Source organism: Rhamphochromis longiceps, linkage group LG5 (assembly GCF_057381845.1).
Source record: "Rhamphochromis longiceps isolate RC_006_pf linkage group LG5, R_longiceps_female_GT1.1, whole genome shotgun sequence".
NCBI classification, from domain to species: Eukaryota; Metazoa; Chordata; class Actinopteri; order Cichliformes; family Cichlidae; genus Rhamphochromis; species Rhamphochromis longiceps.
Window position 1 is genome coordinate 33,041,275 of NC_140561.1, and position 18,175 is coordinate 33,059,449.

The 18,175-nt window shown below is 42.0% G+C and overlaps 1 protein-coding gene across 8 annotated transcripts in view; it reads left to right on the plus strand.

Moving 5' to 3' along the window:
• The window catches only part of eif4g3a (eukaryotic translation initiation factor 4 gamma, 3a), a 72,712-nt gene extending 56,117 nt beyond the window's left edge, over positions 1 to 16,595 (plus strand). For all 8 annotated transcript variants that reach the window (XM_085407265.1, XM_085407268.1, XM_085407270.1 and 5 more), the window contains 14 exons: positions 687 to 825; positions 1,110 to 1,222; positions 3,612 to 3,702; positions 9,518 to 9,635; positions 9,757 to 9,980; positions 10,817 to 10,929; positions 11,285 to 11,457; positions 11,725 to 11,850; positions 12,094 to 12,175; positions 12,416 to 12,514; positions 12,834 to 12,980; positions 14,030 to 14,111; positions 14,251 to 14,397; positions 15,578 to 16,595. In XM_085407265.1, the coding sequence (XP_085263391.1) occupies positions 687 to 825; positions 1,110 to 1,222; positions 3,612 to 3,702; positions 9,518 to 9,635; positions 9,757 to 9,980; positions 10,817 to 10,929; positions 11,285 to 11,457; positions 11,725 to 11,850; positions 12,094 to 12,175; positions 12,416 to 12,514; positions 12,834 to 12,980; positions 14,030 to 14,111; positions 14,251 to 14,397; positions 15,578 to 15,759 (1,836 nt within the window). In that variant the 3' untranslated portion in view covers positions 15,760 to 16,595. The remainder of the gene's footprint in view (positions 1 to 686; positions 826 to 1,109; positions 1,223 to 3,611; positions 3,703 to 9,517; positions 9,636 to 9,756; positions 9,981 to 10,816; positions 10,930 to 11,284; positions 11,458 to 11,724; positions 11,851 to 12,093; positions 12,176 to 12,415; positions 12,515 to 12,833; positions 12,981 to 14,029; positions 14,112 to 14,250; positions 14,398 to 15,577) is intronic.
• Positions 16,596 to 18,175: the final 1,580 nt, after the last annotated feature.

Consider the following 18,175-nt stretch of genomic DNA (forward strand, 5'->3'; position numbering starts at 1 on the left):
TTGTGTTTGTGTTTAGCTGTTGTAGCCTGAGTTTAAAAGCCTAATGAAAATGAGACAGAATTGTCAGTTCAGCTTTATACATATATCAAACCTCATCTGTGGTGTCGCTGTTAAGGTTGATATTGTGTTTTTCCTGTAGATGCATCTGCATTGGTTGTGTAAAGCGCTTTGGGGTCCTTAGGGACTAGAAAAAAGCGCTATACAAATACAGGCCATTTACCATTTACCATTTGATTAAGCTGAGATTGCTCCTTAACTCTAGCCTGACACAAGTTGTTTGCATCAGCGTCAGCATCTCATACGAAAAGGAGGAAAAATTCAAATCCCTGCTGTGCTATGTTCCTGTCAAATTTGAAATTGAAATGAGCAAGAAGGTACTTTGTTTAAAAACAAAAACCTTCATCCTCAGCGTCATAGACACGCACATAGATATTAATAACAAATGATGGGCTGTCGCAAGTTGAAAACCTTGTTAACACATCTTCTGTCAGGTGTGGTCACTCATTAAATTATTAGTGATTTTCTTTTGTGACTGACAGCTTCTCATATGTGATCTGATCTGTGTATCATGATAAAACAAGGGAAATACGGTAATTTGCTCTGGTTGTTGTTTCAGTTGGTTTATATCTGACTGACACTGTTCGGTGTATTTTATGAATCTGGTGTTTTTTTTCTCTCTTTTCCAGCACAACTGGGTTTCCAGGAGAGCTGACCAGGGCCCGAAAACAATTGAGCAGATCCACAAAGAGGCTAAGATTGAAGAGCAGGAAGAGCAGAGAAAAGTGCACCAGCAGCTGCTCTCCAAGGACAGCAAGAGGCGGTCAGGTCAGGCCTGCAGTCTAAATCCTCTTTAAGGCTTAGAGTCATATCGGCACAGCTACAGTGACTCAGGAAGCCTGCAAGTATACAGGCAGACTTCCTGTTCCTATAGCCCGCAGAGATGCTATTGTGCCCAGCAGCAGAAAGGAAGCCCCCCTACCCCCTCCCATCTGTCAGATGACCTATAATATTTCGTCATGTGTTTAATGCGTGTCTGAAATGATGAAAAATGTTCAGAATTGTCGCTGAATTCCCACGGAACTATATTTTTCCTGCTTTATGCCCCTTAGATCCACGAGATCAAAGAGATCAGCGTGGGCAGAGAGAAGAGACCTGGAACACTGTGCCTATGACGAAGAACAGCAGGACCATCGACCCCAACAAGATCCCAAAGATCTCCAAGGTGAGACATGCTGCCCATGCTGGTCGTAGCCTGAGATGAGCTTCAGCCATTAGTTAGAGCGCCACCAGCTGGAAAGACAAGAAAAACCTTTAATAAATCTTAGAAATGTTCAATATGCTGTAAGTGCCCTTTTTCTACTGGAAGAGAAACTCCTACAGAGAAACTGCCTGCAACATCATGATACATCTCAACCTGTAGGATTGTCAGGATACTCAAATTCCAAACTCTCTGCTGACACAAAAAGATTTTTAAATGTTTTATTATTCTATTAACAAGTACAATGACAAAACTAATAACATAAATATATATGTATATTTAATTATGGTAGAAGAAGAAGAAGAAACTAATTGGAAAGTTAAAATGAGTTTTGCTCAAGTGAACAGATCAGCCTTTTTCTCCTTTTTCTCCTCCTCTGTGCACATTGCACGGCCTCAGTCTGAAGCTCTTCTATTTCTCACAACAGAAACATATTCAATTTGGCTGCTCTGCTCTCAATTTCACCTTTTATTTGCTCAGATTAGTGCTCTGCACTCTGGACTCTCTGTTCAGTTCAGCTATTGCTCTGCACAGCCAGCAATCCACCTGGTTTTCCACATGCTCCAAAATCTGTCTGTCACCTGACCAACATCCTGCCATTGCTGGTTTTTTTTTTTTAAATTTTTAATTTATTTAAGTATTTCTAGTGGCGTTGAAATAGAGTCCTTGGAGTTTTTACGTACAAATAGTGGGGTTTGTTTTTTTTACCCCCCACACAGCAAAATTCACTATGTGACTAGTAAACTCTGTGATGTCAAAACAATGATCTTTCAACTGAATTTACATATTCGGCATGTGGGCAGTGTTGCAGGAAGGCACCTCTGGCCGGTGAGCAAAGATTTTGTTGATGTGGGCATGAAAATCCATCCGTTTTCTTTGCACTTTTAGCCAATACAATGACAATCGAGTTCATATTGTTTCCTGTGAATACTCCCCCTCAGATCACTCAGGACATTACATTAGAACTCCTGGCTGACAGTCTCACCCCGAGGGACAAATTCAAAGTGAACAACACGATGAATGTTTCTTTTTTTTTTTTCTTAAAAATGAACATGCACCAGGTCTCACTCCTCACCTGAGACCATGACTTTGGCCTGAACTCATCAAATGAAAACTGTTCAATCATAACTGGAGGTGTAGCGGCCAGCACCAGTGATGACTGTCCCTCACATGAAATTGGGGTCAGTTTGAAACAGAATTGATGTTTGCTCTCGGCACAGGTTTGAGCACCCAGAACAAGTGGTCAGAACTTCCAGAGTGAGATCTAAAAATAGCAGACTGTCTAAACAGGTTTTTTTTTTAAAGAAAAATCATCATTATGTTGATTAGTTCTTCTCCTCACAGTTAGCAAAATCACTTGTTCTCAGACTGAGGAGTTTGGAGCACCGTGGGAAAACTAAGATAAAATAATGTAATTTTGGAGGGCAGGATAGACGAGATTGTTGTACAGACTTTTTGTTTCTCACTAAAATTAAATTTGGATTCTTGTTAATAGTTTTTAAACAAAATTGCAGGGTATGGGTTTAAAAAAATTTGGCTTCAAAAAAAGGGCATGCTAGAAAAGGTTTGAAAACCCGTGAGTTAGTGAATCCGTCAATTCAGGAGGCACCAGTGATGATGGAAGTATCAGAAATGAGCTCTAATTAGAAACCTGTCACAGACAGTGTTTTGTTGCAGCATGTTGTGTAATGGGTCTGATGGTGTGTGGGTAATGTGCGGCTGCTTTGTTCTCTCAGATTCTCAGACTTGGCTGAACTTTCTCAATTCTGCATTGTAATATAAACAAATTGTGGGATGGTTTTCATGTTGTGACAAGTTTGTTTTCCATTCAACATGTGTTTGTTTTTTTCATCTCATGGTAAAGCCCCTTTTCAGCTGGCTGGTGTTTTTTTTTTTTTTGCACACAGAAGATAACTGTTTACGCAGACTCAAGATGACTCTTAAGGATAATCATAACTGGGCCGAGTACATCAATGTCCTCTGTTCCCATCTACATAACTCTACATGCTCAGTTATGCATATACTGACATCCTGATGGAACTATAACTATTGCTGGGTAAAAGAAGTTAGTTCATTTTTGGAGCGCCCTCTGCTGGAAGCACTCTGGCAGTTTTAACTGTTAGTCTATAAGAGAGAACCAAATATCCCAGAAGCTGTCTGGTATAGAGGCAGCATTTTAGGTGCTATCGTCATTTACAGCCCCATTTAACTGGATACTCACTTGACACTCACGTTACATTTTTCCTTTGGCCTTATACCTGTCAGTCTTCCTTGTCCTTTTAAAATACTGCTCCTCTCCAGCTTAAAGGCAGAGATTGTGAAGCTTTTTTTCTGAATTATTGTGTTCCCGCAGCCTCAGATGGATGAGAAGATCCAGCTCGGCCCACGGGCTCAAGTCACGTGGGTGAAGGGCAGCAGCGGAGGAGCCAAAGCCAGCGACTCAGGTAAGATGCCACAACAAGCTATAACATCATTAGCAAAACTTGGAAAAACAGAACCGAGCACACTGTACAAACTGTGGTCGTCATAACAGTCTTTTCATCTCGAGTCTCAGAGGCTCATTAGTTGTACTAAAACACCAAAATGGCAAAGTTGGGAGCATCGCTCAGCTTTCAGCTGCTGATTTATTGACACTAAGTCAGTTTTGGCAATTTACAAACATCTTTCAAATACAATAAATGGCTGTCAGTGAGACTCGATGGAATAACATTAGAAATGATAAGAAATACATCTTCAGTGCCTTGTGACTGGCCCCCCAAAAATGTCGAAAATCAGGTCTGATGGTGAGATTGTAGCTGCAGCTGGCTCAGATGTGTCACAGTAAAAGCATCAGGATGCATGAAGAGCAGGTACTGTGTGAAATTTTTGAAAACAAAGACTGCTTTCTTCCACACTCTCCACGCTCTGACCTGTGGCTGTTAGGCTCCGTCTCCACAGGAAGCATCAATTTTCTATACAAATCCTGTGAAGCTCGGCGTTGACAGCGCTCAAAGTCCTCAGGGCAAAAACTCCCCCAGTGCAATGCACTCGCAGCACTTTTAGTTCAAAATAATTCAACCTTAGGAGCAGCATTGCTTTGCAGGCATAAACACTTCTCTCCATAAATTGAGATTTATATTTAAAAAAAGTTCAGCTTGTGAGTTCAAGGCCTTTGGTGGGTGACAGTGTGCATCAGCATGATCGGTTCACTTTCACACAGATGTCTCAGTAACCATCTGTAGCAATGCCTAGTTTTAGTTTAGTTTAGATTTAGTGACAGTATTATCCTCTTTGTATAAAACCTCTTTGGGGAGTGCCAAACATTCCTGTATGCAGGAAAAACTGTGTAGCTGTGATTCCCAATGTGTTGCTTTTTCCCCCTGGTAAATTGGGAAGGTGTTGCTGTTTGACCTGGAAAGGTCTTTCAAATAACCATAAATGATCTGCCTAATTTTCACCAATACTTCTTAGCCAACAGGCTTCAGTTCATCTCAGAATGGTCAAAACATACCTTCTTAGATGAGCCCTGGCTAGATGTTGAACAGGCACTATGCAAGGATCTAGAGATTTCAGACCTACTATTTATTAGCTCAAACATCAAAAGACATGAATGCTTTAAAAGTATCAACATCAGCTTTTCTCTGACAGCATGGTGGGAGTTTCTAAAAATAACGGAGTCTTCATTAATCCCATGCAAACGTACACCTATCTGGAATAACCCTGACATATTACAAAACAATAATATGATTAATTTCCCAGAATGGAGTTGTAAAGGAATTAAATACTTAGAACATATATTAGAGGGAACAGAATTTATTCCATTTGACAGACTAGTTGCACAATATGGGATCAACAAGAAAAGATTTTTAGAATATCAACAAATTAAATCCATAGTAAAAAAGAAATTTAACCTCAGTCAAGTTGAATTACAAACACCACCAAGTGCGGCACATTTCCTTACTCTTAAATCCCCCAAATTATTATCTAAAATATACAGAACACTTTCTAAATTAGATGAATCAATATCCCTTCCTATTGCAAAGTGGGAAGCAGATTTATCAGTCAGCTTAGACCAAAACTTCTGGTCTCAGGTATGCTTAAAAACCTTTAAATTGATTAAAAATCCCAGTCTGCAATTAATACAATACAAAATACTACATAGAGTGCACTATACAGGTCATCGGATGTTCAAGATGGGCTTTACATCTTCCAACAACTGCTCACACTGTCAAGGCAATACACCAGACAATTACATCCACGCTCTTTGGTTCTGTCCACCAGTGCAAAAGTTTTGGCGCGAGATATGTGAAGACTTATCAAAGTGTCTGAAATGTAACATTCCAACCTCCCCCTTAGTGTGTTTGTTGGGCAGCTTAGATAATGTCACTTCAGAAAAGAATATCGCCCATATGTTTTTCACTGCCCTATGCATAGCCAAGAAAACAGTCCTCATGAACTGGAAAAATAAAAATAATCTTAATTCTAACCAATATAGAAATTATCCATTAGATTACATTAGTCTTGATACAGCCTCTGCCACCACACCAGATCAATTGCTCTGGGCTCCTTTGATCAGCTCCATCACCTAGTGGGGAGTCATAGTTTGGTCCCACCTTCACTGTTGTGATTGGTGTGGGGGTAGGGACAAGCTTAGGGCGTCGGGGGGTTCCCCGGAGGCATCTTCCTTGGGGGGCTCAACCCGGGGTAGCGGTCATGTCCGGTTGGGGGCTCTTTTGGCTCTCGGGTGACTGTTTCCTCGTGGCTGCGTGCAGCGGGGCTAGGGGAGGGTCTGTGCTGACGGACGTGGGTTACTGACCTGGTAGCCTGGCTGCCCCTGGGTGGGTCCGGGATGGGCGTGAGGTTCTGGGGGCGCTCCGTCTCTGGGCTGGGGCCCTGGCCGGGCCTCGGGGCCTTGGGTCCTGGTTTGTGTGTTGCCAGGGTTGTGGGCGGGTGGGTGCATGGGGGCCCATCCCTGGCGCAGGGTGCCGCCGGTGCGTCGAGCCACCTGGGGGGCTCTTCAACTGGTGGGGGAGATTGTCACACTTTGCAGGAGCTTTCCTCTCCTCAGGAACTCTCTGCAGGAGGGGGAGATACAGGAGAGGTGGAGGAAGATCTCAGCCTGGGCGTCTATTGTCTTATGTAGTCTGGAAGAAGAGTGGATGGTGGGGTGGGTGCAGTTTTCTCTGTGGTGGGGTTGGGTGGACTGTCCCGAGCTCTGTGGGGCCGGGAGGCGCTGCTGCACTGGGGCCGGGAGGCGCTGCTGCACTGGGCCCCGGTCTGGATGGGCCTGGGCCCCCTGTCCCTGGCGGGTCGCGGAGTATGGGGGTGCCTACTGGGGTCAGCGGGGGAGCAGGCCCCAGGGAGGGGTCACCTGCCCTTCCCTTCCTTCCCTCCCCATCTCCAGCTGCCTCCCCCCTCCCGCTCCACCACAACCACCCACACATGCAGGGCCTTGGAGTAGGGGTATGTCACCAGGGGTGCAGAGGAGGCTACCCCCCCCCCCCCCCTCTGGCTGCCTCTGCCTCAATTTTATCCCACAACTTAGACATTCACATTACTCACACTCTCATTACACATACATATAGGATCTTGGGGGTGGGCACGATATACAGAGTCCAAATTACCATCAGGGTGTACACCTCACCCCTGGCGTCGTTGCCCACCTCTCAATTTTAAATACACGTAGACATTGAGGGCTAGCAGGAGGGACCATGCGCTTACCTGCTGCTCTCTGGCAGGTAGCTCCATGCCCTCCTGGGTTTTAATTGCACCTTAGAACACACATGCATCAACACTACAATGAGCGGGTGGAGGGAGGTTTGGAGTCTCCTCTCACCCCCATTCTCTGCGGCCTGCTGGAGCGGGAGGGCTAGGTGGAGGAGTTGGCCGTCCGACTGCGGTCTGGAGTGTGGGGCCTCCCTGCTGCTGCGGAGTCGGGGCGGTCTGCCTCTCCCCACCGCAGGGAAAAGGGTAACACCACCTGGGTCTGGGTGCAGTTCCCCCCTCCAGGGGCAAGGGTACCTAGACCCAGTTCGTAGAGTACGCTTGGGGAGTGTGATCGTGTGTACAGCGTCTCTTTATGTCTGTCTCCACGTTGGTTGAGTGTGGAGTGAGTGCATATGAGAGCATGAGGGAATGGATGTTTGTGTCTGTGTGTGCCTGTATGTCTGTGTCTATATGTCAGGTTGGGTGTCAGACGCCACCTCTCTGGGGACATCTTATGCCCTCCAAGGTTTGGAGGCCTATCTCCACCCACCACCACTTCCCCTGCCAGTGGCGGACTCCCTCAGGTGTCGGTGCGTTGGTGGTTCTTTGTGTGTGGGGGTGGGCGTCCGGGTACACACCGGCTCACTCCTTGACGGCCGCTTATCGGGGCCTGGAGCCTGGGGCTCGCTCGGGCCACTTCGGAGGTGGGGTGCCCCCGGCCTCTCGGCCTGGGGCTCGGTCACTCAGGCACAGCTGGCGGCCGGCGGAGCTCACGGGCGCGTCACTGCAACTCCCCCTGGCTTCTGCTCCGCGGCTGCTGAGTGAGCCCTCATCTGGGACTCTCCTCAGCTCTTACTGGGACAGTGGCGCGGCTGCCCCTCTGTTGGTCTTCCTTGGTCTCTTGTGTTCTGGGGGCCTCTGGATGTCTGGAGTTTTGATCTCCTCTATACCTGCTTCATACCCTGGAGGACGGGGCTGTGGCCCCCCCACACTCCCTAGCAGATCGTTACATGGAGAAACCTTTGGAATGCAAGCATGCTGATCCACACAGGTGTACACACGGGTATTCACAGACGCGGACTACAGCTTTCTTGGCTGCTGCCTCAAAGCACATTGTGCGCTGTCTATCTTGCGTGCTGCACAATATCGTTTATTATTTAGTATCTACTGATATCTACTGCTAGCTAGTTTATTGTGATGGTGCAGTTTTGTTTTTTTTACTATGTTGCTCTTTGTTGTTTGCTTTCTCTTCTGTTTTTTTTTCTCCATACAGGTGACCCAGGTGTTTTGTTTTTTTTTTGTTTGTTTTTTTTCTTTCTTCCCCCCCTTCTCACCGTCTCTTCTCCCCTTTGGTTTTCTTTCTCTCCCTCTCTTTCTTTCATTCTTTCTCCCTGTCCTGTCCCGTTTGTAGCAACTGAAAATAAAATAAATTCATAATTATAATAAAGGTCAATCAAATGGACCAATATGGCAAGGCCATGATGATCCACTTGGTAAAATAAATCCGCTTGGCATCTTTCTTGGCCTTAAGACAGGTGGATCTTTAGCCAATTCTGATGGCTAAAGATCCAAACGGGACACAAAAAACAAAACAAAAAACAAAACATAAATGTTTTATTATGAATTACTTGCAATCAAAAGTATTCAAAGCTAATAAAAGAAAGCTTTGATTTTACATTTTGTCATATCCTTTATGTATCTGAATAGCTTTTGATCCACTGCTGTTTTATTTCTTTTGGTTGTTGGGTAGTTAAAGTTAATGGTCTGCTCATTAGTTGCTGAGTAATGGAGCAGTAATTCTCAGGCTCTCTGGAGTTTACAAGAGTGGGACCTGCAGATGAAAACCATGAAATGATAAGTATAGGTGGGTGACAGAAGCTTTTCAGGGCCGAAGTGGATTGTGGCATCCATACGTTTGGGGGTTGGCTGGACTTTTAAAGCTGCTATGGACAGATTATGCTGCATAGTGACTGAGTCGAATCAGCACTCTGGCTGATTTGACACTGTTGGGATTTAAATATATATTTTAATGCTTATTTTGTTGACTATATTGTATTATGTATAAGAGAGGGCCAGCTTTGAGACTAGGTCGCAGGCTGACAGGAAACTGCATGTTTTTGCAGAGCATGGTAACTGCAGGCAGAAAGTGAAACTAAGCAGAGTGTTTGATCGAAACTTAAAGTTTGTGTGACGTCTATATGAATAACTAGGCTTCCTGTTTGTGCTTCAGACCTGAGCTAGTGTGTTCGGGTCTCCATATTCCGGAATATGTAAAATTAAAGATCATTTTGTAAGTTAGACCACTTTGAGCCGTGTCTTTCTTTGCTGTAGGGAATACATAGAACTGAGATTTAATAACACCAAATGTGATCACTCCTCCGGAGGTTTCTTCCTGTTAAAAGGGAGTTTTTCCTTCCCACTGTTGCCAAAGTGCTTGCTCATAGGGGGTCATATGATTGTTGGGTTTTTTTCTCTGTATCTATGAAGCGCCTTGAGGCGACTTATGTTGTGATTTGGCGCTATATAAATAAAATTGAATTGAATTGAATTGAATTTTTCTTCTTCCTGTTACAGACCTGTCACGGACAACTGGCCTGAACCGTTACTCTGCACTGCAGCCGACACTCTCACCTCAGCCCTCCACTACACCTCCCCAGAACCCAGAATATGACTCCAGGAGAACTCTAGGAAGGTAAAAAACAACTCCAGCTCTTATTTGTTCCTCCTGATTGTCTGCTGATTTCTCGAATATCCTTTTATTGAGCAACATCATGTTTGACTTGATTTTTTTTTCCTCCCCCCTTCACAAAAAGTCGTGCCAGTACAGGCAGAGAGCGCAGTGACAAGCCACTAATCTCTGCAGCGCCATCAGCACGGCCCGGACCGTTCATCAGGGGAGGAAGTTCTAAAGAGCTGCTGGAAAGTCCGAACCCAGAGGAGCCGCGAAGAGACCGTGAGCGAGAGGGAGCCGAGCCCCGGAGACCGAGTATCACGGAGGACAAAACGGAGATGGAGCGCAGTAGAGTCAGGGAGCCTGGTGAGAACACTGCTCAGCCTCTGCAGTTTACATATTTCATTCAGTTTTCAGGTGAAAACAAGCGAAACCCTGAGTTTTTGGTGTTAACAAGGTAGCCCACTTCTTACCAGGGTACATTTCATGTACAAAAGCTCCATCAATCAAATACCTATCATTCCTGGACATTGATACTCAGATAGTGAGAGAGTCTGAGGTCTTTTTAAATGAGCATTGGTAGGAAATTTAAATTCTCAGGAACACCTGATTTGGTGCATTTTATAGAAAATTTGTAGTTTTGTATTAAAAGAAACCTGTTTACATTTTTAGGGTTGTATTACCATATACTTGCTTGTTGACTTTATATAAAAGTAGTAAACCTACTTACCAGTTTGAATTATTTACTTCAATATTTCTAAGGTCATCTAACACCTCTTGATGTGCTTTACGGTGTTGTAGGCTAATGTAGTCAGATTTTCCTGTGGTTTAATGATCAGCCAGTAGTAATGAGTCTATTAACTTGCACAGCCAGCTTTCCTTCCTGGCTTTAAATAGATTTTATTTATAAAGCACTTTTTCAATTCGAATGAAAACTTCAAACACTATAAGCACACACAGATATTCATTCTGCACTTTTTAACACTATACTGCTATATGGTGCTTAGGTTTAGAAATCCCTGAGTATAATTGTCTATTTGCCAACCACCTTCGTGTGACTGTTTATCCTGATTGTCAGTGTTTATGTAACTCAATCCAGATAAGAAGAAGATTTGTGGGGTGTGTTGAACTTACTTTTTAGAGCAGCCATCGGTTCTTTCCACCAAAAGGCAAAGTTGGGACTTGTGTTTATATGTTTACAGTGAAACCTGAGCCAGTGGTCCAGACCCCAGACAGACCAGCCCTGTCTGAGGAGGGGATCGAGAGGAAGTCCAAGTCTATTATTGACGAATTTCTACACATAAATGATTACAAGGTATGACATTCACGAGCAGTAGGTGAAGTTTACGGTGCACAACTTCTAATACGCATCAGCAAGCTTCTGCTTTACATGAATATTAACAGTGATCTTTCCAGAAGATTCATTCATGATTAAATAAGTTATTTTCTTTAAGGCAAGCATGCATTTTGTATTTTTCATACCCCTTTAAGATATGTTGTAAGCTTTAACCAAGATTTGTGTGAGTTTAAATCCACCAGCAGGGTAAGATAATGAACCGTGTTTGATATTTTAATGATTTATAATTGCTAGAATGGAAAATTTCAGTATTTAAATTTTTCAGTAATTTCCAGCTGAATCAGTTTTGACAATATATCTTCATTTTCTGCAGGAGGCTATCCAGTGTGTGGACGAGCTTGACTTGGGCTCCCAGCTTCACATCTTTGTGCGCGTTGGGGTGGAGTCGACCCTAGAGCGCAGTCAGATCACACGGGACCACATGGGCCAGCTCTTCTTCCAGCTGGTGCAGCAGGGAACCGTGCCCAAGGCCCAGTTCTACAAAGGGTCAGTTCACTTGCTTAGTGGCCAATACTCAATCGATCACTAGAACTCTTCTATTTACTTTCTTCTTACCCATTTTTTATTATTTGATTTATTTGGCACTGAAATTTTGGACCAATCTTGCAATGGAAATACACATTAAAGTGAAAGTATATCCTTTAAAAAGCACATTGCAGTATTTTTAACATTGTTTATTAAAGTGGAAATAAAGTTTGAAGCACTGTCACATCTAATCACTGCTTGGTCTTCTCTTTGTCTTTGTTTTCTCAGGTTTGCAGACACGCTGGAGCAAGCGGACGACATGGCCATCGACATTCCTCACATCTGGCTGTACCTGGCTGAGCTGCTCAGCCCTGTGTTGAAGGAGGGGGGCTTCTCTATGAAAGAGCTCTTTAGGTACAAATAACTGAAAATGAAAGATTTGCTACATTTGTTCAGAAATAAATTCACCTCTGCCACCAATTTATCTACACTTTAGTCTCAGATTACCTTCCATCAGACATAAAAAAAAAAAACATGAGGGTTACATCTGCACATGTGTTTAAATAATTGGTCTGATTGCACATTTGCTGTAAACAAAGCTGTGTGTGACAGGGGGAAAAACATGTATACTTCAATTTCTTTCGTCTCTGTTTGCAGTGAATTAAGCAAACCCTTGCTTCCTGTGGGAAGAGCTGGGATCCTTATATCTGAAATACTGCACTTACTATGCAAACACATGGTAAGCAATGCTTAGATGTTATATTGTTGTTTTTTATGATTATTTTTACTTTTTTTGTTTGTTTGTTTTTTATCTGTTCTCATGACCTCAGTAACATTTAATCAATGAAGATTAGGGACTAATGAATAATATATCTGTGTAAGTATCTATGCTCCTTATCCTCGCCTTCAAAATGTTGAAAATGCAAGAAGATGTGTGTGAGGGGAGAGGTTTAACTTTTGTCTTGTTGTGTTTCCACAGAGCCATAGGACTGTAGGTTCTTTATGGAGGGAATCTGGCCTCAACTGGACCGACATTCTTCCAGAGGGAGAGGATGTCCAGGCCTTCATCTTACAACAGGTTGGTTAGTGTCAGGCTCAGACTTGACAACATTTTGATTTCTTTCATTGGTCACTAGGTCAGATAGAAGTTAACATTAGGGTCCAAAAATTTAGCTTTTTTCATTTTTTTTCATTTTTTTTCATTTTCATTTTTTCATTTTCACACTGCTTCCTCATCGCTCATGTGTTGCTGTTTTTTGAGATCTGCATGATGTCATCAGGTGTTACCTAGGAATTCTATAGAAAACTATGTAAACAGACAACAGGAAAACCTTTTTTTTCCCCCTTTTCATCACCTTTTCATTTCTTGTCCTCTCCTGTCATTTTCACATCAACAGAAACTCCAGTTTCTTCAGTCAGACAGCTCCAATCCTGAGGCAGCTCTGCCCGAAAGGGTCTTGTCTCCTGAGGAGATGAGCCAGCATCTGGAGAGACTCCTCCTGGAGGATATGGCCAGTGATGAGCAGATTTTTGACTGGGTGGAGGTATGACAAGCGACGTTACTCAGGAGCTCAAACATCACACAAACTGTGTGACCGAGTGGCTAAAAGCAGGGAGGAGCGGCAGGCCGTCGTTTGCTGTGTTGCTTTTTTTTTTTTTTTTTTTTTTTAAATTAAAAGTATGGAATGAGAACAGACGTGGTGTTTGCATTTTTTATTCTTCCATCGCTTTAATTTTTTAGATATAGGATTCTGAAAATGTGCCTTTTTACAGCCTTTGGTGCAATTAAAAAGAGACATAAATATAAGGACTGAACGTTTTTGTGACTTTTCTGCCTTCCACTGTCTTTCTGTTCTGTTCTCTTATGTTGAGCGCTGCACCTCGTGGTGCTTCATCATTGTTGTTCAGTTGTATTTTTTTTCTTACTTTTCCTGTTTTCATCTTTATCCTGTTATGTTAATACATGAATAGGACGACGTGTTAAAGATGTCTGAGGAGACCAAGCTTGAGGTAGCCAGCTCGAATGACGATAGAACCAGAAGCCATGCCAACTGTTTTAATGTAGCCTGCTCTTATAGTACCTGACTCTACAGAAGTGGACAGCTGGGGCTCAGAAGTCCACCAATACCAGAGTTTGTGGTTCGATTCCTTGACCCCAGTTACTCATGATGGTCAGACCAGCAGCATGCCTCCTGGCTTTGAGCAAACAGTGTGTATGAAATTACAAAGCTCTCTGGATAAAAGCACTACATAAATGCAACCCATTTGCCACTTACCATTGTACAGCTGCACTCACTACTAAAAATGTCAGAAAATAACTCAAACACTGTGCAAATATGGTGAACAGTAGAACAGAGTATCAGATCATTCGCGGACAAGTAGGTGTTAAGTGACGTGTTGATACAGAGTATAATATAATCCTGGTGTGGTTGAAGTTGAGTGTTTGAGCAGAGGACGCAATCCAAACATGGTTTGAAGGGGAAAACATAGTTAAAACATGTGCTGCTGCAAAGTTATGTGAGGTTGCAGTGTATTTTTTACCTGCTAAGTGGAGTCATGTGACAATGACAGCTAGTTCTGCTCCGTTTCCCAGGCAAATCTAGATGAAACACAGATGAGCTCGTCTCCCTTCCTGAGGGCTCTGATGACAGCTGTGTGTAAGGCAGCAGTGAAAGGTAAGCCACTCCACCACCTGGAGAAGACACTTCTCTGTTCTGCTTAAATCCCACCGCTGATTGCAATATTTACACTCTGCCAAATTGCGAGCGGGCCGGCTCAGCATGCACTCACTCTGCCTCCTGCTTTGCTGTACAGATGATAACACCAATTGTCGAGTGGACACGGCCATGATCCAGAGGAGATTGCCTGTATTACTCAAGTACCTTAACTCAGACACTGAGCGACAGCTGCAAGCACTTTATGCACTTCAGGCGCTGATCGTTGCCCTCGATCAGCCTCCAAGTAAGTTCTGCATCATAGTTTATAAAACTAGTAAAACCTGCTGCTCTTAGCTTTCCTTACTAGCGCCTCTCTTTTGTTATTGCTGATTAGAGCTCAAATACTGGCTACAAGTGGCTGTACATGTAATGATTAAGACATTTTTTTTATTCATTTAAAGAACTTGATCTCACCACAGAGTTCTTACAAGTAAATTCTTAATAGTTAGTGGCTGTTTCCAAGGTAAAGAATGATTGAACTAAAAGTCTCAGTGTTTCTCTGGAGGATTTGCATAAATAAACTTGATGAGAACTTCACTGCAGTTTAGTTCTCAAGGTATAAGAATATAATGTGTTTCAAGGAAATATATCTTGCAGTTATGTCAACATGGGTTAGGTAGGGTTTGCAATAGACTGTATATAAAAGATGGTCACATTTTTTTTTTTACTGCTTATGTTGATTCTATGAAAACTAGTAGTGACTGTATTTAGACAAGAGGTTAGAGTGTCACTTTGTCAGATAAAGCATATAAAGCTGCATTCATAAACTACATGCACAGGTGCACAAACACTCACAGATAACCAAACAAGACCAAGAACAAAACACTAGACTTCAGTAGCTTTCTACTACGGTCATAAAAAAATTATTTCCATCTACCTTGTTTTATATTTTTAACTGCAAGCCTACGGTCTTGTACCATTCCATACACCCTAAACAGAGCAGTGACAGAAGATAAGACTCTGATTAAGTCTGAAACAGCATGAAAAATGGAACTGTGGTGAAGTTGGTATTGCCTTAACGAGCATTCATTGTAATGACCAGCAGGGGGCATCTTCTCTAGCTGCAAAAAGGCAGGATTATATAGAATGTGTATGGGGGGGAAATGGTCTTCAGCTGACTGTATTTGTGACCTCAGTAAACTGTTTCCTGATTAATTTCTGTGCTCATTTGCTGGTTTCAAGTCTTGACGACTAAAAAACTAATTAAATTTAGCAAAATACACCTAATCTTTAAGTTTAAGTTGCCTGCCTGAAGGCTTCACTGTGTTAATGTAACTTTTCAATCAGTCTTGTTTCTCTTCTGGCTGGTTTTAAATTTATTTTCTAGTTCCTTTAGAATGAAAAGGAACAGGGTTCAACTTTAACCTAATTTCGAAAAGAACTTGTCAAACAAGGTGACAGTTGAATATTTGTCTGTCTTCTAGACCTCCTAAGGATGTTCTTTGACTGCCTGTATGATGAGGACGTCATCTCGGAGGACGCTTTCTACAAGTGGGAGTCGAGCAAAGACCCGGCCGAGGAGCAGGGCAAAGGCGTGGCCCTGAAGTCAGTCACGGCCTTCTTCACCTGGCTGCGCGAGGCAGAGGAGGAGTCTGAAGATAATTGACGAGGGAGACACCCGGGGACGCGACTTAGTAGAACTGTATCCTCGCAGCAGAACAAACTTTCAAAATGGCTGCGTGGGCAGGACGACATGTTTACGGCTGGAATTTTTTTCTGCGGTACGGTTCTGAAACATGCCGCCATTTTGAGTTTGGATCCCAACGGTGGAAGCACTAAATACCTGTATTATACATAGAAAATATTTTTTTTTTAAATTTTAACTTACTTTTCTTTTGTTACTTTTTAAGAAGAGACTTAAAAGATACATAGGTTCTGGACTCTTTAATTTATTATTTTTTTAAGGACTGCAAATATGAAAGTTATTTAACATTTGCAGATGCTCACAATGAGAACAAGACGGCAGAAATAACAATATAATTAATTATAATAACAAAATAATAATTGTGAAATAAACAGCCTCCCCGGATTCCACACTGTTTGGTTTAAAACAGAGTAAAGCAAAATTATTTTGGGATGAAGGGGAAGCAAAGATTAAAAAAAAAAAAAGAGGAGTTGAATGCACAGGAACTATTAACATTGTCCAAGGTCAAAGGTTATCTTGTAATAACCAAGAAGTGTCTCCCTGAGCCTTGGCTTGCTCTGCATTGATATGTACATACACCTCATGAGAGGTAGAGGTATGCATTCAAGAAGCGATGCAAGTCCGAACTGTCACACAAACGTAGACGAACAAACCAGATTCATTCAGATGGAATGAGCAACTTCAAAAAGCAAATGGCCAGAGTCGCTGAACATGACATGCTTGTAACACTTCAGACCTACAGAGCAGATTAAAGCTTGTAAATACATTAAAGACAAAAAAAGGTATTTAAAAAAGTGCTTATTCTCGTGTTTTCGTCTCTTCTTTTTGGGGGGAAAGGTGGGTTGCCAGATTATTTTTTTTGACGCGTGTGTGTATGTGTGTGTGTATGTCTAATAAACTGAGCCAGTGTTTGAAGAAAAACAGTTTTAAATCCAGGAAGAAGCAGCTGGAATCCCCTGGAGCCACCGGGAAGTTGAAATCATTGCAGCGCTTCTTCTCATGCTCGTATTCGATGTAAACATTCGTACGTTCATATTTAACGTCTGTTACGTCACGCACCCGTCATCACATGTGCTTTTAGGGCTTGGGTTAGATTTACAGCAGCAGGCGACACTCCTAGCAGGAATGACTTTGACACACGTTCACCGATGAGGTCGATTCTCTTGTCACTGTTACAGGTTTCATAGGTTTTTGAGCACCGGTACTGGATTTTAAACAATTAAGACAGGATTGAAGTGAGGGGTTTAACAAAAGTATTGCGTTAACTGTGGAGGAATTACAGCCATTTTTCTTTGTATCCGTCAATGACAGTTTATTGGCTGCTATTCTGGGGAATGGTTTATCACTTGAGGTTTGTCTTTTTTTTTTTTTTTTCTTGCAAAATGGTGCAGCTTAAATTAGAAAATGTTCAGCTTATTTGACAAAACAATTTAAAGAAACCCCAGGGTGTTGTAAAACTGACTGATATAGAGAAAACAAGCAATTAAGAAAACGATCTGCGGATTTTACAGCAGCAGCACATTGTAATGCAGCATCATGAAACCATTAGCTGTAATAGAACGTGTTTGTTTTTAGCTGTTCACTTTCCCCTGAAGGGTTTCTTTAATCTGTCTGGCTCGTCAAAATCTAAATACTGTTCTGATTAAAGTTGGATGTCTGCCACTTTAATGGAGAGTAAACTCGGAGCTTTAATCAAGATAACCATTTTCATTGTTCCCTTCAAAAACTACAGATCCCACAAATTATAGCTTTGTCCATCCAGGCATTATCCCGTCACACATGTGAGCAACACTTTCTCTGATTTCACTTTTCAGGATTTACCTGTGTGGCCAAAACTGCTCTTGAATTCAAGGATATCTCAGCTGTGAAATAAGCAACATCTTCCATGAAGTTTTTGTTAGGATATGTCAAAGAAAATTCACAAAAAAGCAGGAAAAACAGCATTCTGACTTAATAATAATTAAGAAATTATAAAAACTCAAATCCAGAGTGACATAATGATGTTATGCCTTTTGTCTTTTCAAACTATAATGATTATAATTGTTTGTTTTTTGTTTCTTAACAAGCTTGTAGTTTATTTTTGTTAAATTTTTTATTTTTTGTATTTGTTTTAGACAGTTTCTGTTTTTGTGTTGTTTATTTCTTTTAAGGGGATTAGATAGAAATCTATTACAAAGCCTTTTTTTAACGTGATATTTTTGTTTCGTTTTGGGGGTTTTGATCATAGTTTTTTTATTTTTATTTATTTTTTAGGTTTTTTGTATTTATTATTATTATTATTATTATTATTATTTCTACGGTTGTATCAAGCAGTTTCATCTTGTTCTTTTGAGATTTTTCCTTTTGTTTTGGTGTGTTTTTTTTTTTTTCTTCTTGC